This window comes from Manis javanica, chromosome 4 (genome assembly GCF_040802235.1).
Source record: "Manis javanica isolate MJ-LG chromosome 4, MJ_LKY, whole genome shotgun sequence".
Classification (NCBI taxonomy): domain Eukaryota; kingdom Metazoa; phylum Chordata; class Mammalia; order Pholidota; family Manidae; genus Manis; species Manis javanica.
Genome location: NC_133159.1, coordinates 145,983,300 through 146,006,149, shown reverse-complemented (window position 1 = coordinate 146,006,149; position 22,850 = coordinate 145,983,300). Strand labels below are relative to the sequence as shown.

Below are 22,850 nucleotides of genomic sequence, written 5' to 3'. Positions count from 1 at the left end.
ATTGTTTTTGACCAGCATCAGACTGTTTATCCACATGAACTGTAAATACATCATTTTTAGAACTAACCAACAACAATGCCCATTTTGTTTTGACGTGTAAAATACAAAAGAGAACACGGAGAAAAATAACCATCACTCCAGTGTCTGCATTTAAAAATGAGAAAAACTACACAAAGTAATGCGGTGTAATTCCATAATACATTTTTACATAATAGAATTTTAACCCATGTTATGAGGAGCTAAATGCCTCCTGAAATTCCTAGCTTTCAAAAAGGGGATATTAAGTATGGCAGTATCACCACTCAGCCTAGTTCCTCTCTGAGATGTCTCCTGTGAGCTTTATGCAGCAGTTACCAGGAGAGTTGTGAAAGCAATAAAGTTGTGAGAAAATAGTGTATTTTGCCTCAGAAATCAAGTATTGCTCTTCAACTATGTATTCATTTACAAGTGACAAATCCTTAATTGACTGGAACTTTGCACCCTTCAGCAAAAATATACTGAAAGGTGTTTGTTCACAGTCATTTAATATCTGTCTTTTCCTTTGGAATGCATGATACAAGAGGGCAGAGATGACTTTTATTTTTTCTGCACATATGCTCATAGCCTAGCACAGAACCTGACATGTGGTAAGCATAAGAGGGAAGGAAGAATGGGAAGAAAAAGAAGCTTAAAATAATACTCTCTGTTGATGTATAATAAATGTAAGGACTACAAATCCTAATTTCTTACTAATACACCTGGTTCTCTGGTCAACCTGGCTGCCCACACTGAATCTCTGCCCATAGTATTTGGTGAAATTTAAGAAAGATATTAAACACAAAGAGAAAGGGCCTCAAAAGTGTATGGTATCACCTAATTATACCACAAAATATTTACACCTAAAAATCTAAGCAATTATTTCTGAAGTAAAATTTCTTACAAATGGCTGAAAATACAAATATCTCATGGCCTTCCAAATTTTAAAAAAATTTTTTAATAGTTTTTTTTTTAATGACTGTTTTTCACCTGGGACTTATTCTGAACGATTTTTAGCCTTGAAGGTCATGGGTGCTGGTTAAGTTGTTAATGAAACATGAATAATAATTGCTTTTACAAAAATAATAGGGCTGAAGCATTAAGGCATCATCTAAAGTGAAAACTGAGTTCCCAAACTGTTTTGAGTTACAGAACTTCTCCCTAGGATTCCATTGACCTATATATTTTTTCAGTATATGTTAAAACTTCCCAAGGAAAAGAATTTATCCAGAAAATACATATCTACATATATTTGAAAAGATATGTATCCAAGCAGAAGCTGAAACAGATAAGGACAGGTATACAGCCAAAGGAATGACAGAGGTACTCAAATACTTTTATACACATATCCACGACAGCACAAAGATGGAAACAACCCAAATGTCCATCATTTGGAAGAATGGATAAAAAACTGTGGTATATACATACAATGAAATATCAGTCAGCCACAAAAAAGAATGAACATACTACATGAAAGAAGCCAGAAACAAAAGATCATATATTGTATGACTGCAGTTATATGAAATATCCAGAAGAGGTAAATCCAGAGAAATGGAAAGCAGATTTGTAGCTATTAGGGACTCGGGGAGAGAGAAATGAGGAGTAATTGCATAAAAGAACATGTGTTTTCTTCTGGGGTGAAGAAAAGTTTTGACTAGACAGAAGAGGGGTTGCAAAACACTATGAATGTACTAAATGCCACTGAACTGTTAACATTTAAATAGTTAACTTTGTTATGTGAATTTCAGATCAATTAAATAAATAAGAATTGTTTTCTGTAGTAACCATAAACTCTCCCTATAAAATTCCCTGTTATTATAAAATCTAAATTGGTCATCTGCCAAGGAGACTCTGCAATGCTCTAGCAAGAGCATCATCTAATTTCAACAAATAATTTCTGTCATTCTGGTGCAAATGAAATGGTAGAACTACTCTAGCACTTTCTATCAAGTTCATGATTCACATACACATTTCCACTCAAAAAAGAGTACACACTTGCTCCAAAAAACAAGTACAAAAATTTTCATTGTATCTTATACATAATAACCCCACACCAGAAATCACCTAAATAATACATGAACAGAAGTAGAAAGGATGAATAAATAAGTAGAAGCATATTTGTACAATGGAATATGTAAGAACATGGAAATATATGAAGTAAACCTACATAGAACAACATGAATTAATCTCACAAATATGTTAAAGAAGCTGAATATCTGTATATTAAGTAATATATAATACATACTCTAAAATTCCATTTACATAAAAGGGAACAACAGGGTTTCAGTACTTCTTTAGAAGTAAAACTATTTTTAAAAAGAAAGTGGTTATCATAAAAGCCAAAATCACAGATTATTTTTATGGAAAAGGGGCACAAAAGGTGAATTCTCATGTTTCATTTATTGGTTGGGGTGATGGTTACACAACTATGTGCCGTAAGATAAATTATTGGGCTATACATTTTCTGTTTTTGTTTTTTCTGTAACATAGTGATAGAAATCCCAGAGAGATGTGTTTGAAAATAAAATGCAAATGCTGTTCTAAAATGCACATGACTCATGACTATTCCTCTCCAACAATGAATATGCCTTAATGAACTATAGTACTTATTCTCGTTAAAGACTTCTGGTAAGGGATTTTTGGTAAAGACTGACGATATGAGATTCAATATCTAAATTTAGGTAAATAGCCTTGAGTTTCATATTTCCATATGCTACAATGTATCCCTTCTATACTGAAAAAGTTAGTTAGAAAGCCAAAGTAGCATGGTAAAGATCACTATTACTATATTAGCTTCAATATACTGTATGACTTAATAAATTAAGAATGTCTCAAATGAGCATAAAATCTTGGTTTTTCATAAACAGATTAGAAAAATGAGTTTATTTTATCCTAGATCTCAAAAATTAAGGATCAAAGAGAAAAGGATGGTAGGGTTCAGTGGAGAGAGAGAAAATTAGGTTTACCATGGAGAGGTGATCCAGAAGGGCTGCTTGATAGACCTGGAACAGGGCTACAGCGACCTCCCTGCTTAGACGTCAGTTCTTGTTCAATCTCTTCCAGCCCAGCACTTTTCTGAAAACGACTCATACGATTCACGACCCGTGGTGACATGTGTGTTCGAACACAGGGCTGGCCACCATAAGGGTTGATGGGGAAAACATGGGAAGTGCCACGGAGCGTGCTGACCACAACCCAGCGACAGTCATGGCTGAAGCAGATGTCTTGTACCTAGAAATGAGATATGTAAAGACACAAAAATGACTGAAACTACTTGGATTTATCTAAGAGTATCACACACACATCACCAAATATAAACAGAAATGTGTACCTTGTTATCAAATTTACCTACGATCAGGTTATAAGCAAAAAAGGTACTCTACAAATGAGTTTGATAGTAAATACTGATTCAAAGTCTGTATCAGGGATTTGATAAGCTTTAGAAGAAGGAATTCTGTCCCTTGCTGCATAGAATGATGAATAGGACTTAGGCAGGTTCATGCTATAACAGAGTTGTAAGAAAAGATGTCCAAGTCAGGTGTATTTCTCTAACTGAACTTGCTTTCTAATAAGCATAGAACAGTAAAAATAAAAACAGACATTATACTATGTAGTTGAAGTTATTGATCCAATTATTCACTCAACAAATATTAGTTGGGTACCATGCTAAGCAGCAGGAACAAAGAGGTGAATAAGAAATAAACTTATGGCCCATAGCCTAATAGGAGGAAAAGACATATAAAAAGTGAAGTAACTGTCTTAAGTACAAGGCGCAGTGGTAACAAAAGGCAAGAAAATATGAAGTCTGCTTGTAAGAGGTGAAAAGCACATGGTAATGTCTGAGGGTTAGGAGTGGCCCCCAAACCACCTAAACAGGCCTGGATTCTGGAATTATTTTGAAGAAAGATTTCCTTACAAAGAAACACATGAAGGACATTCCAGTTTAGACAGATTCAGAGATTCCATTTTAGATACAAATGCATAGACTTTAGATTGAAATGATGGGCAAGTAGTTCAGTATGTCAGAAACATCAGAGTCAGCAAAAGCCAGAGTAAGAGAAGTTTGAATTTTATTTAAGTAATAGTGGAGGTTAAGATTCCAGTTTTAGAAGGATTATGGGAAAGGAATGTAGGGAAGTGGATCTGCAATGGGGTGAGGGTGAATGAAGATAAATTAGGTAGAAGTTCCTTCAATAGGCAGGGATATAGGACCCTAAAGAGAGGTGTGATGCACAAGAGGAAACATCTCGAAACACTCTCGTGACAAATACAAAACTGAACAACTCATGTATCTACAGTGGTGGCGAATTCTGTAGGCTTTAGAGTCTCTGTTGTCTGTTGCAACTACTCAACTCTGCCTTCTATTGTCAAAGTAGCCATAGGAAACATGTAAATGAAAGAGTGCAGCTATGTTAAAAAAAAAACAAAAAACTATTTACAGAAACAAGGGTGTCCGTTGACTTGATCTGGGCAAAGCTAGTTGCTGATTTATATGACACTTGTTAGGCGCTGACTGCAGGAGTTCCAATAGTTTCAAATTTACAAATTGAGTTTACTGTGTTTTCCTTGATATCAATCTAATGGTGACAACTTAAACAAAAATGTCTCCATTTACTTTTATACTTAAAAAAGAAAGCCCAGTAAAATTCAATGTTGTTCTAACCATTTTAAGCATAGCCTCTAAAAAGAAGGCAAGTCACAGATAATTAAGATTTTCTACATTGACTAAATAATGAACTAAAATAACTTTCCACCAGATAAAACAATTATCAAAAAGTGCTTAAAAACAAAACAAAAAGAATCCAGATAAGGCAAAGTATGGCAGAATAAAAACTTGTTTATGAGTGGGATTTAACAAGAAAATGCATATATATATGTATATAAATGTATGATTGAGAGCATATTAATCATCATTATCACAGGAGCTAAGTAAAACTCTTCTGCCACAGAAACCAACTTTCTAATATATTAGATCTTCAAATAAGCCTAAATTCAGATTAAAATCATAATATTCCAGAAATATTCCATGAACAAAAGCTGTTATAAGTATTCTTCAAAGTGCAAGTCTCTAAAAGAACCCAGAGCCTTTGAAATAAAAAACAAATTTTATTCTTATAAATCAAGACAAATTATTTCATTGCTAGACTATTGCTAGACAAAAATGATCAATTTTTGGGTAAATCCAAAATTCAACTACATGTCTGCCAATTTCAATTACTGTGAAATATCTAAGTGACACACTCATGTTATAATTAAAGAATCTCCTGAAAGTGGACAAATTTAACTCCCAGGGATTCTAGAATTATTAATAAAAAGTCATTCCACAAGTGTTTTACCTCTGTAGGTTGCCTACAATAAATTTCAGTTAAACTTATAGAAAAGCAAGAGAAAAGAGAAGAACAAAGAAAAATGTAAACAGCAGAAGCAAGAGAAAAGAAACACAGTACCAGATGAATTTAATATCATAATATCTAATGCATTAACACAAGACAGAATCAAATATATAAATAGAAACATCTTTAGACATATTGAGTAATTTATGTTCCATCCACCATTAAACTAAAGCATATTATCTAAAACCTTTTTCCAAAACACTTATAATCAAGACCACTTCCTGGTCTATCAAGTAAAGGAGTTTCCTTTTTTCATTTCAAGAATTCTTCTGATATGAGGTGGTGCTAACAATCAGTGTCAAGGCAGGAAGACAGAATCCCACCTCAATGCCTATTTAGAAAACTGCTGTTAGAGAAGTGATGCTGCTCTGTGACCCTGAAGACACATCAGGACACATAAACAAGCAAAGAAGGGCTGCTGAACATATTTGCTGTCAGGAGACTTGAGAAAGTTTAATCCTTTAAATAACATTACAGAGGATAACAAGTTGCCAAGATGCAAAAATATTACCATGTTATCAGCAAAGAGCTAGGTGGCTTGTCATACTTTATTAAAAATAAAAAGGACTATGAAAGTTATACTAGTAATAATATGATGACATCACCTATGTGATCTTTTCATTTTCTTAACTGAAATACAGTTGATATACAGTGTTACATTGGTTCAGAGAACAACTTAGTCATTCAACAATAATACACAGTGTAGTTGTACTTTCATCCCCATCATTAATTTACCTTATAATTTTTCATCTGCATGATGTTTGACTTCAATTTTGGAATGATATTTCCAGTTATTTTCTCATCACAAAATAAGAGAGCTAGATGGGAGTTGTATCTCTGATTTAGTTCTATAGTACTAAATATCATGGCACACTTACCATATACAGATCAGGCAACTGTTACAAAAAGAAGTTAAATAAGTACAGGTGCCAAACAAGTACTATCCAAATACCTACTCTGAATTTTAGGAAGCAAATATATTTGGATACTTTTTATTTAAAAACACTATCCTGAACTCAGGAATTCAATCCAAGCAGATTTGGAAAGCAAGGGACATGTTGTATGTCTCTTCCTTAGCATTTCAAAATGGTATTAAACTGAAGCAAAGAATGAATGTGGACAGAAGATAACTGCAGGATTCTTTTAGAACAGGATTTAGGAAACTTTTCCTGTACAAGGCCAGATAGTAAAAGTTTTGGCTTTGTAGGCAAGGAAGCAAAACCATGGGTACTACATAGGTATTTATAAACAAGAAAGAAAACAAATTTTGACAAAATTTTCAGTGAGTATAACTTTTTTGTAAATATAGGTCTACTAATGAGAAAACTGAATCCTATTTTATAGGAGATAATGTTTTGCTTATTTGGGATTCCATGCTAGTATTATTATCATCATCAAATAGATTCCAATGCTCAAGTATAATAACCATTCTTAAAACAGACAGAGGGCCATTCACAGCCCCTGGACCACAGTTTGCTGACCTGTTTTATACATCATCATGGTAGTAAGTGTAGACTTGTCAGAGCTTCATAAACCTCAAAGCAGAGAGGAGGGAAATTTAGTGAAAAACACCACAGTAAGACCCTGACGTCAGGAAGTATTATTCTTAGAGTTTACAAGGTACTTCGCAGTAACCTGTTAAAAGGAAAACTATACAAAAAGCCTTCCCATAAGAGGAATCCATACAAGATATGAATTAAGAACATGAGACCAAAGAGATTACAGTTCTTTTCTAGATTTAATAGCAAGCATTTTCTTTTTGTCCTCAAGGTGAATATAGCTGTATTCAACAATAACACATAATTGCTGGCAAAAATAATTTTAGTTAAAGAAAAATCACAAACTCATACACACATAAATCCCACAACCCAGAGTCAATTATCTCTTAGTATCTTGGAATACATTCTTCCATATATCTCTTAATGCACAAGTAGATATGTACATATGTATATATTTATGTATAGATATGTATTTACATATATAAATACATATGCATATAATAAGTATATGTGATATATGTAATATATAAAATATGGTCTATATAATAAGCATATATAATGTATATAAGTACATATAAATATACATGTGTATTATGTATAATATATACATATATAATCATAATATATAGAATATATTATATATGCTTATTTAATATACATATTTTGTATATAATGCATATGAACAGATGTAAGTACATGTAAATACATATATATATTATGTCTATATATAATATATAATACATAAAATACAAACATATATACAATAAGCAGGTATATTATGTACATAATATGTGAGTACATATACATATAAATATACATATGTATATATATCTATATAAATACATACCTGCACATAAATATATACATACATACATAGAAGAAGCATAAAAAAGCAAATTGTATCTACCACTTACTAACTGCATGGCTGTGGAAAAGTCACTGAATTACCCGGTGCCTTCTGGTTCTTCATTTGCAATATGGGAATAATAATGCAAATCTCATGGAGTTTAGGTTTAATAAATTAACATCTAAACCACTTAGTGCCTAGCACTTAACAAAGATGTTTGCTATTATTATAATTACCATAAAAACATACCCCTACTCTATCCAAATGTCTGTTCTCACTGATATCATCATAGACTAAAACTATCATCTCTCTACCAAGTTACTACATTACTCTTAACGTAGACTCTTAACTGAGACCACCTACAAGCAACAAAAGATAAAGTAGATAAACTGTACTTCTTCAAAATGAAAAATGTTTGTGCATGAAAGGAAACTATCAAAAAAGTAAAAAGACAATCTACAGAATGTGAAAACATATATGCAGATATGTCTGTTAAAGGTCCAGCATCTAGACTACACAAAGAATTCTTTCAAATAAGTAACATAAAGACAAATAATCCCATTATAACAAACAAAGGACTTGAACATTTTTCAAAAGTAGATATACAAATGGCCAATAAACACATAAAAACTGCTCATTATTAATCATTGGAGAAATGCAAACAAAAATCAGAATGAAATACCACTACATACTGAATAGAACAGCTATAAACAAAGACAGATTAATTAACAAGTGTTGAAGAAGATATGGAGAAATTAGAACTCTCATATACTGCAGGGCAGAATGTAAATAGTGCAGCCATTTAGAAAATTCCTCTAGGAGTTACATATATTTACCATTATGACCTACCAATTTCATTTAAGACAATTGAAAACATGTTCAAACAAAAACCTAGTCACTAATGTTCACAGAAGTTAAGAGCTCAAAAGTGAAAATAACTCATATGTCTATCAACTAATGAATGCAAAAACAAACTGCGGTATATCCAGACAAGGGACTATTATTCAGCTATAAAAGGAATAAAGTTCCTGATACATGCTATAACACGAATGAACTTTGAAAAGATTATATAAACTGGAAGCCAGACAGACAAGGCTACATATTATATGATTCAATTTATATGAAATGCATGGAATAAGCAAATCCATAGAGAGAGAAAATAGATAAAATATCACCAAAGGGGAGGGGAATGGAGAATGGCTACTAATGAGTACCAGCTTTCTTTTGGAACATGTTCTGGAAGAAGTTAGTAGTCATTGATATACACTCTGTGAATATTTTAAAAAGCACTAAGTTGTATACTTCAAAATTATGTCTCAATAAAGCTGTTTAAAAATGAAAGGACTAACTAGCTAGTTTGCTAAAATGAAAGTTCTACAGCTTCTTTTTACAGCTTGTGGCTGTAAAAAGCTGCCCCTTCTTAGAGATTTCTCTATTGTCCTATGCTCAAAGGAAGATAGACAGCTACTAGGAACCCTAAAGTAGCATTTTATTCATGTCCATCATGGCTCACTTCACATCTATCTGGCTTTGGGTTAAACAAGTGACTTCAATATAATATGGGAAAAAGGTACAACAAGATGTTCTTATTAAGTTTCTCTCCAGTCAGCGTAAAATTTTGGCATAAAATGACAGACAAAAGTCAAACAAGTGTACCTAATTTAGTCTGAGAATCCTCACTAGACGCTTGTTATCAATTTAGAGCATTTAAATTTATAAATGTCAGGATTCTTAATTAATGAGATACAAATAAAAAAGAGTGCTTAATTGCTTTGTAAATTTATTTTAGGTTATATAATTTAGTGTTCTTTAAATGGTTCCTGTGTTACTTGGCATATTTATAATATCTAACACTTGTTTCTTATTGTAATAATCTAAAATTTGGCTATCAGAAACCATTAGTCCTCTAGAAAGCTAACATATTTGTTCCTTAAAACATAATGATATATAAATGGAGTCATGCAACATGTGACCTGTATGTCTGGTTTCTTACAGTTAAAATAGTATTTCAAGTTTCATCAATGTCAAAACATGTATCAGTACTCATTCCTTTCTAGAGCTGAATATTATTTAGTTGTATGGACATGCCACTTTTTGTTTATCCACTTATCAGTTATTGGACATTTGGGCTATTTCTACCTTTTGGCTATTATTAATAATGCCTCCACAAATATTCAAGTGAATATTTTTGTGCAAAACCACATGTATTCAATTCTCTTGTTTATATAACTGGCAGTGGAATTCTATGTCATAAGGTAACTCTGTTCATTTTGAGGAAATTCCAAATTGGTTTCCTAAGTGACTATAACATTTTATAATCCTACTAGCAATGTATAAAGGTTCCATGTTTTACATATCCTTCAACATTTGTTACTGCCTAACCTTTATATTGTGTTAAACGCAGAATTTACCATTTTAACTCTTCTAAGTTTACAGTTCTGTGGCAGTAAGTACATTCACATCGTTGTGCATCCATCATAACCATCTCAAGAACTTTTTCATCTTTCTCTACTGAAACTGTGAATCTGCTAAGCAATAATTGCCCATTTTGTCCTTCCCCTAAACCTTGGCAACTATTATTCTATTTTCTGTTTCTGTGAATTTGAATACTCAGAATTTAATATAAATAGAATCATGCAATAAAAAAAACATAATGAGGCTACATTCTCATAACTTCAATTTATAAATATTTTTCCAGCAATCTGAATGATCCATTTTGAATATTTCACAGATTTAGTAATCTAAATCAATAATATTTGGAGCCACCAAAATCTAATACAGTAGACATATACTCACATGGAATATATCCATTTTATGAAAAACAAAAACACCAACCAAATATTTGCTTCACAAAACATGAATTCAAATTACACATGAAAAAAGAGTACTTGAGCTCCAGAATTAACTGTACTACATTTAAGCATAAAAGGTGTAGATATCAGCATTTTAAAGGACTCCAAATTTATGCTTCAAATTCACCCCCAAAACACAATAACAGCAACAAAAATTTAGGGTTATTTCAACATCCTTAAATCTACAGTAGAGATTCACAAACTTCAATGTGATTAGAAACACCTTAATTATTTGTAAGAAATGCAGATCCTTTGGTCCCCCCTCCAGAATTATGACTCAGTAGGTACTGGGAGGCAGGGAAGACATAAACAAGAAATCTGTAGTTTTAGAACACTAAGGTGATGACTCTGATACTGACCTACAATCCATAATATGGAGCTAGGAAATAAAATAAAGTGAGTAATAATGGCAGTCCCTCTAACCGTGTACCAAACCATATAAATTATATAAAAGATACCTTTTTTCCCCCGCAAAATGGAGTAATAGCAATGACTGCAGAGAACATGACTGGGGCAGAAGACTGAAAAGGGCAGGAGGAAACTTTCTGGGATGATAAAAATGTCTATATCTTGACTACGGTGATGATTATACAGATGCAACAAGTAGGCAGCAAACTGAATGCCCATTTTGTACCACACTCCCTCACATGCTTCATATGTGCTTGTATGTGCATGCTTCATATGTGCTTCTCTAACCTCTCTAACAGTAAGTGTTGACACAGATATGGTCAGACAGACCAAAGCAGGATGCTATTGCAGAATATTCTGGGAAAGTATCCACTTCCCTGATAAAAGGAATTACCATCACTAATGCCACCATTACTCCCCACCTTACTACCTTGAGTCCAGACATGATGCCCAAGGGAATGACAATCATAAAGAAATCAAAAGAGGAACAGGAAAAAAAAAGTCAGAGACATTGTTAAGCAATTGTAACAAAACCAGCAGTATCCTTCTTACAACATGAGAAAAATAAACCCTGATTTTTTCAAACCATTGTTAAATGTGATTGTTTCTGCAGCCAAATAAATTCATGTCTAATAATTCAAATACCAATTCCCCTTCCAGCTCTCTTTAAAAAGAAAGAAACCCAAAAACCCCAAAGGGCCAAATGAAACTGAACTCACCAATCTTCCTGAAACAGAGTTCAAAATAAAAATCATAAACATGCTCATAGAGATACAGAAAAATATTCAAGAACTCAGGAACGAATTTAAGATGGAGAGTCAATCATTAAGAAATTCCATATCTGAAATGCAACATACAATGGAGGGATTTAAAAGCAGATAAGATGTAGTAGAAGAGATGATAAATGGAATAGAAATTAGAGAAGAGGAATACAAAGAAGCTGAGGCACAGAGAGAAAAAAGGATCTAAGAATGAAAGAATATTGAGAGAACTGTGTGACCAATTCAAATGAAACAATATTTGCATTACCAGAAGAAGAAGAGAGAGAAAAAGGGATAGAAAGTGTCATTGAGGAGGTAATTGTTGAAAACTTCCCCAATCTGAGAAAGGACATAGTCTCTCATGGAGATCACAGATCTCCCAACACAAGGGACCCAAGGAAGACAACACCAAGACATATAATAACTAAAATGACAAAGATCAAGGATAAAAACAGACTTTTAAAAGCAGCTAGAGAGAGAAAAAAGATCACATACAAAGGAAAACCTATCAGGCTATCATTAGATTTCTCAAGAGAAACATTACAGGCCAGAAGGGAGTGGCGTAATACATATAGTGCAATGAAACAGAAGGGCCTTGAACCAAGAATACTCTACCCAGCAAGGTTATCATTTAAATTTGAAGGAGAGATTAAACAATTATCAGATAAGCAAAAGCTGAATTTACCTCCCACAAACCACCTCTACAGTGCATTTTGGAAGGACTGCTATAGAAGGAAGTATTCCTAAGGCTAAATAACTGTCACCCGGGGCTATAAAATCACAGCAAAGTAGAACAATTAATTACTAAGCAGATGCAAAATCAAATAAACTACCCCCAAAGTAAATCAAAGAATAGACAAAGAGTAGAGAATATGATACCTAATACATAAAGAATGGAGGAGGAAGAAAAAGGAGGAAAAACAAAAAGGAACCTTTAGATTGTGTTTGTAATAGCATACTAAGTGAGTTAAATTGGACTGCTAGATAGTATGGGAATTACCCTTCAACCTTTGGTAACCATGAATCTAAAGCCTGCAATGGCAATAAGTACATACCTATCGATAATTACCCTAAATGTAAATGGTCTGAATGCACCAATCAAAAAACACAGAGTCACTGAATGGGTAAAAGACAAGACCCTTCTACATACTGCCTACAAGAGACTCACTTCAAACCCAAATACATACACAGACTGAAAGTAAAGGGATGAAAAAAGATATTTCATGCAACTAATAGGGAGAAGAAAGCAAGAGTTGCACTACTTGTATCAGACAAAATAGACTTCTTCAAAACAAAGAAAGTCACAAGAGACAAAGAAGGACATTACATAATGATAAAGGGGGCAGTACAACAAGAAGATATAACTCTTATAAATATCTATGCACCCAACACAGGATCACATACATACGTGAAATAAAATACTAACAGAATTAAAGGGGGAAATAGAATGGAATGCATTCATTTTAGGAGACTTCAACACACCACTCACTCCAAAGGACAGATCAACCAGACAGATAATAAGTAAAGAGACAGAGGCACTGAACAACGTATTAGAACAGATGGACCTAACAGACATCTACAGAACACTCCATCCAAAAGCAACAGGACACACATTCTTCTGAAGTGCACATGGAACATTTTCAAGAATATATCAATACTAGGCCACAAAAAGAGCCTCAGTAAATTCATAAAGATTGATATTGTACCAACCAGCTTCTCAGAACACAAAGTATGAACCTAGAAATAAATTACACAAAGAAAATGAAAAAGTCCATAAACACATGTTATTAGGCTAATACTATGCTCCTAACATAGTACGCTCCTAAATACTCAATGGATCAATGACCAAACAAAAACAGAGATCAAGCAATATATGAAGACAAAAGCACCATAAAGTCTGTGGGACGCAGCAAAGGCCGTGCTTAGAGGGAAGTATATTGCAGTACAGGCCTACGTCAGGAAAGAAGAACAATCCCGAAAGAACATTCTAAGCTCACAATTCACGAATCTAGAAACAGAAGAAAAATGAGGCCCAAAGTCAGTAGAAGGGGGGACATAATGAACATTAGAGAAGAAATAAATAAAATTGAGAAGAATAAAACAATAGAAAGAATCAATGAAACGAGGAGCTGATTCTTTGAGAAAATAAACAAAATAGATAAACCCCAAGGCAGACTTAACAAGAAAAGAAAAGAGTCTATACACATAAACAGAATCAGAAATGGGAAAAGAAAAATCACTACAAACACAACAGAAATACAAAGTATTATGAAAGAATACTATGAAAAATTATATACTAACAAACTGGATAACCTAGAAGAAATGGACAACTTTCTAGAAAAAAGTTTCAAGGCTGACACAGGAAGAAACAGAAAATCTGAATAGACCAATTAGCAGCAAGGAAAACAAATTGGTAATCAAAAAACTACCTAAGAACAAAATCCCTGGACCAGACAGTTTCACTGCTGAATTTTATCAAACATTTAGTGAAGATGTAATATTGATCCTCCTTAAAGTTTTCCAAAAAGTAGAAGAGGAGGGGATACTTCCAAACTCATTCTACAAGGCCAACATCACTCAAATACCAAACCAGGCAAAGACACCACAAAAAAAGAAAATTACAGACCAATATCCCTGATGAACATAGATGCAAAAATACTCAACAAAATATTAGCAAACTGAATTCAAAAATACATCAAGAGGATCATACACCAAGATCAAGTAGGATTTCTTACAGCGATGCAAGGATGGCACAAGATTGAAAAATACATCAACATCATCCACCTCAACAACAAAAAGAAGGATGAAAACCATATGATTATCTCCATAGATGCTGAAAAAGTGTTCTACAAAATTCAACATCCACTCATGATAAAAACTCTCGACAAAATGGGTATAGAGGGCAAGTACCTCAACATAATAAAGGCCATATATGACAAACCCACAGCCAACATTATACTTTACAGCAAGAAGCTGAAAGCTTTTCCTTTAAGATTGTCAACAAGACAAAGATGCCCACTCTCACCACTTTTATTCAAGATAGTTCTGGAGGTCCTAGCCATGGAAATCAGACAACACAAAGAAATAAAAGGCATCCAGATTGGCAAGGAAGAAGTTAAACGGTCACTGTTTACAGATAACATGATACTGTACATAAAAAAAACCCTAAAGAATCCACTCCAAAACAACTAGATCTAATATCTGAATTCAGCAAAGTTGTGGGATACAAAATTAATACACAGAAATCTGTTACATTCCTATACACTAATGATGAACTAGCAGAAAGAGAAATCAAGAAAACAATTCCATTCACAATTGCATCAAGAATAAAATACCTAGGATTAAACCTAAGCAAGGAAGTGAAAGACCTATACTCTGAAAACTACAAGACACTCATGAGAGAAATTAAAGAAGATACCAATAAATGGAAACACATCCCGTGCTCATGGATAGCATGAATTAATATTAGCAAAATGGCCATCCTGTCTAAAGCAATCTACAGATTCAATGCAATCCCTATCAAAATACCTACAGCATTCTTCAATGAACTAGAGCAAATAGTTCTAAAATTCATGTGGAACCACAAAAGACCCCAAATAGTCAAAGAAATCCTGAGAAGGAAGAATAAAGCTGGGGGTATCACACTCCCCAACTTCAAGCTCTACTACAAAAGCCACAGTAATCAAGACAATTTGGTACTGGCACAAGAACAGACCCATAGACCAATGAAAGAGAATAGAGAACCCAGATATAAACCGAAGCATATATGGTCTATTAATATATGATAAAGGAGCCATGGACACACAATGGGGAAATGACAGCCTCTTTAACAACTGGTGTTGGCAAAACTGGACAGCTACATGCAAGAGAATTAAACTGGATTATTGTCTAACCCCATACACAAAAGTAAACTTGAAATGGATCAAAGACCTGAATGTATATCATGAAACCATAAAACTCTCAGAAGAAAATATAGGCAAAAATCTCTTAAATATAACGATATGCAACTTTTTCCTGAACGCATCTCCTTGGGCAAGGGAAACAAAAACAAAAATGAACAAATGGGACTACATCATGCTAAAAGGCTTCTGTACAGCAAAAGATACTATCAGCAAAACAAACAGGCATCCTACAGTATGGGAGAATATATTTGTAAATGACATATCTGACAAAGGGTTAACATCCAAAATATATAAAGAACTCACATGCTTCAACACCCAAAAAGCAAATAACCCTTTTAAAAAATGGGTGGAGGATATGAACAGACAATTCTCCAAAGAATAAATTCAGATGGCCAACAGGCACATGAAAAGATGCTCCACATTGCTAATTATCAGAGAAATGCAAATTAAAACCACAATAAGATATCACCTCACACCAGTTAGGATGACCACCATCCAAAAGACAAACAACAACAAATGTTGGCAAGGATGTGGAGAAAGGGGAACCCTCCTTCACTGCTGGTGGGAATGTAAATTAGTTCAACCATTGTGGAAAGCAGTATGGAGGTGCCTCAAAATACTCAAAACAGAAATATCATTTGACCCAGGAATTCCACTCCTAGGAATTTATCCCAAGTATGCAGGAGCCCAGTTTGAAAAAGACATATGCACTCCTATGTTTAACACACACTATTTACAATTGCCAAGAAATGGAAGCAACCTGAGTGTCCATCAGTAGATGAATGGATAAAGAAGATGTGGTACATATACACAATGAAATATTATTCAGCCATAAGAAGAAAACAAATCCTACCATTTGCAACAACACTGATGGAACTAGACGGTATTATGCTCAGTGAAATAAGCCAGGCGGAGAAAGACAAGTACCACATGATTTCACTCATCTGTGGAGTATAAGAACAAAGAAAAACTGAAGGAATAAAACAGCAGCAGACTCACAGAACCCAAGAACGGACTAACAGTTACCAAAGGGAAAGGGACTGAGGAGGATGGGTGAGAAGGGAGGGATAAGAGGAAAAAAGGGCATTACGATTAGCAGACATAATGTAGTGGCAGGGGGTGAGGCACGGGGAAGGCAGTATAAGACAGAGAAGACAAGTAGTGATTCTATAGCATCTTATTATGCTGATGGATAGTGACTGTAATGGGGTATATGGTGGGGACTTGATAATGGGGGGAGTCTAGTAACCATAATGTTGCTCATGTAATTGTATATTAATGATACCAGAATTTTTAAAAATTAAAAACTTTTTAAAAAATGCTATAATCCTGGCTACTACAATAAGGTTATGGCAATAAAAGTTGCTTGGAACTGAGTTATTCAGAATGGAAACATGGTAAAGACAGATAATACATACACACTATATCCCATTTGTCTACTCCCTCACCCTATCAATTTTTCATATTCACATATTTATTAGTATTTATGGGAAGTCTATTACATGCTTGGTACTCTTCTAGGTGCCAGAAATTTGACAATGAGCTAAAATAAGCAGCATGCAATTACCATCTGAACCAACAATTATACTCTTGGGCACCCATGCCAAAAACATGAAAATAATGTTCACATGACATATTCATAATAGCCCAAAACTGTAAATAGTCCAGGTGAATGTATAAACAAACTGTGGGAGTTAGGTCTACTTATAAAAGGGCAATATGAGGCAACTGTTCACTATCTTGGGGGTGGCAGGCACACAAACTTACACATGTGATTAAACTGTACAGAAAGAACTAAACACACATACACACAGAGGTGGGTACAAGGAAATCTGGTGAAACCTGAAAAAGGTCAGTGATTGTACCAATGCTAATATTCTGGTTGTGTGACACCCTACAGTTTTGCAAAATATTATCATTGGAATAAACTAGGTAAAACAAACATGGGATATCTTGGTACATTTCTTACAAGTTCCTATGAATCTACAATCACTTCATTAAAAATTTGAACTAGAAATCCTTGCAAACACCACAGAGCTGGAAGTGCAAACATAAGCTCGCTCCTGCTTCAGACTGAACTTGAGTGGAGATGAGGATGAGGAACGGCCAAAAATGCCAAGGACTGTAGGGTGAAACTTGGCAGTACTGTGGAAGGGGTTGGGGGGCAGAAAGAAAGGGGCTGTTATGCTTGGACACTCACTGGGTGCTGGCACATAGCACCACAGCCCGTGAGGAAGTTAAGGGGCACCAATGCTAGAGAACCAATAGATGACCAAGTGAGAAAAAAGGCCAACACTCCCAGTGGCACACACAGTGTCTGTAGGCTAGCTTCTCCTGCCATGCACACATTAAACATGATAGTCCATGTTTTTAGAGGAAAATAGTCCACGTCTGTGTGGGAGGAAAAATACCCTGGAATGGAAAGTAAGCAAAATTCTTATTAGGCAAGTGAAGCCAAGGTGACCTTGTGTGTGTACTATTGCTGTGGTTTATATCTGATGAATGTATAACTGGTATTAATGGCTTAATTGATTGTACTTAGATGCTTGTGAGTGTCAGAGGATACCCTCTGCTACGTAGCCTGAGATGATAGTGAGAAGAGTGTACAACACACCGCCTACTAGGTTTCCAGTTTTTTGCCATGTGATACAAAAGAATCATAGTAGAAAAAAGTTGAGGTAAAGACTTAATGGCTGCTGAAGTACTTAGAGGTGTTATCTAAGTACAACATCGCCACCTGCCTGATCCAGCATCCAAATACACTCGCTCCTCTAGACGGCAGCTACTGACCTGCTCCTGAGTTCTGGTAACTGAACAAGTGACTCATGGAGGCCTTGTGACTTTCCAGACCCACTACAGCATGCGTCCCTTCAATCTGATGATGAACACGGTAGTATGGGTCTACAGGGCTTGCCAGTCAAATGGAAACAGTATGTTCCTGAGTATGTTCCAGCCTGGCCCTAGCAGCACCTTGTTTATACAGCTACTTTATCACCTACTCAGGATCTAAAGCAAAGCCACTGGCTCAACAGGCTCTTGATTCACAGAGCCCCCTCTAAACGCCTACACCTGATTCACTGGCAGCTTGGCTAAAATGAAAGCTGATGATGTCCACTGGCCCAGGGCAACCGTGTAACCCCAACAAAAACTCTGGAAGGACAAATAAAGTAAGAACCAATCAGCATAGTAGGATATTGGAAACCTGCCACCTGGTTTAAATCAGGGTCACTATAACTGTGGGCCAGTCACACCCACTCATTTATGTATTGTCTATGGATGTCTCTGTACTATAATGACAGAGATGATTACAGAGAACACATGGAATGCAGGGTTTAAAGAAAAAAGTTTGCTAACCCCTGCTTTAGACAATACTCCGAAGGACTGGAAATGTATTTATACTGACACTTAGGCAGCTGCCTGTAAGTCTTGCCAATGGTCTTGTTTGCCATAAGGCAGACTATGTGCTGGCAGATTGCAGATGCCCCTGTTTTAGGGCCATGAGCTGCACAAGCAAATCATGGCTGGTAACTGAATAATCTGGGTCACTCATGCGAGGGTGAGATTCCATTTGCTGAGAATGACTGGAAGCAAGCTGCTGATCAGGCCTGTGCTGCCCTGCCTTACACAGTGATTTCCATCTAAATTCACTGATAATAAATTGTTTGTCTGGTGTTTAAGTCCCATTTATTAGCCACATCTTCAATAACCACTCCAAGTATATATGATGCCATAACTGAAAAGCATAAAGTGCTGGGGTCAGCTGTTTATCTCTTAGGACAATGTGTTTGATAGAGTTGCCCAAACACTTGTCCTTTCTGTTCTATCACATGTTAAGAAAGTGTTGATAAACTCAGCTTACATTAAACCTTACATACTCATTTAAACCTTCCTGATAATTTGACTCTTGAATATTATGAAATATCTCTGGTAACAGAATTTGTCTTAACCTATTTTACTTGATAGCCAAATTTTCAACATTCTTGTTTATTATTTGTGTGAAATATTTTTATCTTGCTTTTACTATATTAATGTCTTTATATTCAAGTGAATCTGTAATAGGCATTTTCTTCCTTTAGATTGGAATATATCAATATTTAATATAATTATTTGATGGTTTAATTTTGAAAGTTTCATTTAATATTTGTTTTTTGTTTATCCCCTCTGTTTCTTGTGCCTTAGATCCTCCTTTTCTACCTTTGAATTGCACATTTTTTAGAATTCCATTTTAATTAAAGTATGGTCTTTTCTAGATACAGCATGTTGAACCTTGAAATAGTATATAGTTCCATATGCCTGCTTCTACCCCAGCACCACCACTGACCCATTATGCTATACTTACCATATGCATTACATGTACACACAATAAAATCTCCCCAAAATAATGTTAAAATTACTTATATATAATTTCAACATTGCTACATATTCAAAACAAATTGAAAAAAGGGAAAAAATTATCCTAATAAAGAAATTTTCCATTTTCCAGGCACTTTATTACTTCCACAAGATCCAAGTTTGCTCTTCTATCATTTCCCTTTAGCATGATTTTTAGTGTGGATGTGCTGGTTTTATTTCTCATGCCTATATTTTTGAATGGTACTGAATTCTATTGCTGGGTAGACAATTTTTGATTGCTAATATTTTTTTTCTTTTGGTCCTTTAAACATGTTGTTCCACTGCTTTCTGTCATCCATGGTTCAGTAGTCTGGTGAAATGTTACTCCCTGTATGTAATGCATTACTTTCCTCTGGCTACTTTGAAGATTTGCTCTTTACTTTAGTTTTCAGAAAGTTGACTATGATGTTCTTAAACTTGGGTTTTGTTATATTCAATCCTATGAGATGTTTGTTACTTTTTGGAATATTTAAATTTATGTCTTTCAACAAATTAGGGAGGTTTTCCATCTTTATTTCTTCATATGCTTTTTTCTGCCTCATTCTCGCTTTATCTTCTCTTTCTAAACAGATTAAAAGGACTTTTGCCCCATGATGGTCATATGCAGAATCTCAAACCATACCTGATTTATGATTTATGAAGATGAGGCTGGAGCTTTTGAGTTGATGGTATTTTAAAGAGGTTTTAGAGTTGATGATGTAATGCATTGAGACTTTTAGGGATGTTTTTATAGGGTACATGCATTTTGCACATGGGATGATTCTGAATTTGACAGGCCAGAAAGGTGGTGGACTATAGTGAGATAAATAGTGACTCAAAAAAAGACATATTCTGAAACCTGAATATAGTACACTGTACATTCAAAGAGTGACTATTACCTTATACATCTTCAGAGTTTATACTGGATTATCAGGGTTGGTACTAAATGTATTCACATGTATTCTTAGAAGAAGAGAAGCCATAGAGATGAGGGGGCAGAAATGTAACCAAAAAGACAGAAACTGGAGTGTGTGGTCAGAAGACAAAGAGTGCTGACAGTCACTAAAAGTTGGAAAAGGCAAAGAACCGTTTCTTCAACAAAGGATTTAGAGGGAGTACAGCGTTGCCAACACCTTGACTTTGGACCTTGCCTTCTAGAACATAACAGAATATATTTTTGTTATTTTAAGCCCCCAATTTCATGGTAATTTGTTATTACAACCACATTGAAGAAATATGCAGTAAATTAGTATATCATCCAGAATGATGTGAATTTTAGGTTGTGGACTATCTAGGACTAAGTTGTTGGGTGGTACAGTAAGTGTATATGTTAAGATTTTAAGAAACTGCCAGACTACTTTCCAAAGTGGCTGTACCATTTTTCATTCCCAATAGCATGTATGAGAGATTGAGTTCCTCCACTCACTAACTTTTGAGAGTTCCTTAAGAAGTGTTGTAAATAGACAACAATTTGTGCCTTTCACTCCATTAACAGTGTTTTTCAAAGAACATGTGTGTTTTAATGAACTCTAATTTATCACTTTTTCTTTAATGGATTTTGCTATTAGTGTCACAGATGAGAAATCTGTATCTAACCCAAGTCACAAAGAGGTTCTCCTGTGTTTTCTTTCAAAAGCTAATTTAGATTTTATATTTAAATAATTTGAGGTAATTTTTGTTTATGGGTTGAGGTATGGACTGATGTCCATTATTTTACATATAAACACCCAAATGGTCCATCGCTATTGTTGAAAAAACTAACATTTCTCCATTTTGTACCTTTGCATCTTTGTCAAAATTAATTGTCCATATGTACGGAAATGTTCCTGGATTTCCTATTGATTACTGTAGCTTTATTAAGGCTTGATAGCAGGTAGATCCTCCAACTTTTTCTTTTTCAATGTTATTTTACCTATTACACTCCCATATTCTTCCATATGAATTTTAGAATTTTGTCAATTTCTACCCCAAAAAAATTCTTGCTGGGATTTTGGTGGAGACTACATTGAATACAGAGACAAATTTGGAGAGAATTGATATCCTAAAAATAATTAAGTATTCCTGCCCAAGAATATGGTTTAAGTCTCCACTTATTTAGGTCTCTACTCTCAGCAATGTTTGACAGTTTTCAGAGTATAGGTCTTGTACATGATACGGTCACTATTTTTTACTTTTAACTCATTTTGGAGTTACATCTGAACAAGCAAATGGTGGAATTGTATCTCAAAGTTTTTGGGAAAAAATATGACAAAAATTACAACCAATGAAAAATTATCAATTACCTATGTCTGTTGCTAGTATACAGAAGGGCAACTGACTTTTGTATACTGACCTAGTCTCCTGCAACCTTATTAAAAATCACTTATTAGTTCTTTTTGTAGAACCATTAGATTTTCTACATAGACAATCATGTCATCTTTAAATATAGTTTTCCTTCCTTTCTGGTAATGATGGCGGTTCTTTCCATGTTCTCAAATTTCTTCTGCAGATCTTAGGGGATTTTTGTTTGCAGCTTTCATCTCTCTGATACTCTGTCCTAGAACCTTAAGATCTCCCTGGACTCCCAGCAATATCTCATCAACAAATGGACTCTACCAGGCTTCACCAGGGTTCTCTTTTCCTGCACTTGGAAATTCTTTCAGGCAGTAAGCTGGGGAAATTATTGGGCTTTTCCCATTTATTTCCTATTTCTCAAGGATCACCATCCTTTATAGCCTAACGTACAGTATCTAGAACAGCACAGCTGGTTTGTTCTTCAGTTGTTTCAGGTAGGGAAGTAAATCCAATCCCTCTCAGTCTATA

The 22,850-nt window shown here is 34.6% G+C and overlaps 1 protein-coding gene across 24 annotated transcripts in view; it reads right to left on the bottom strand.

Moving 5' to 3' along the window:
- The window catches only part of BCAS3 (BCAS3 microtubule associated cell migration factor), a 632,290-nt gene that overhangs the window by 341,023 nt on the left and 268,417 nt on the right, over positions 1-22,850 (bottom strand). For all 24 annotated transcript variants that reach the window (XR_012130638.1, XR_012130636.1, XR_012130640.1 and 21 more), the window contains exon 15: positions 2,982-3,246. Coding sequence is in view for 18 of the 24 variants with exons in the window: in XM_073235300.1 (XP_073091401.1) it covers positions 2,982-3,246 (265 nt within the window). In the remaining 6 variants the exon portion in view is untranslated. The remainder of the gene's footprint in view (positions 1-2,981; positions 3,247-22,850) is intronic.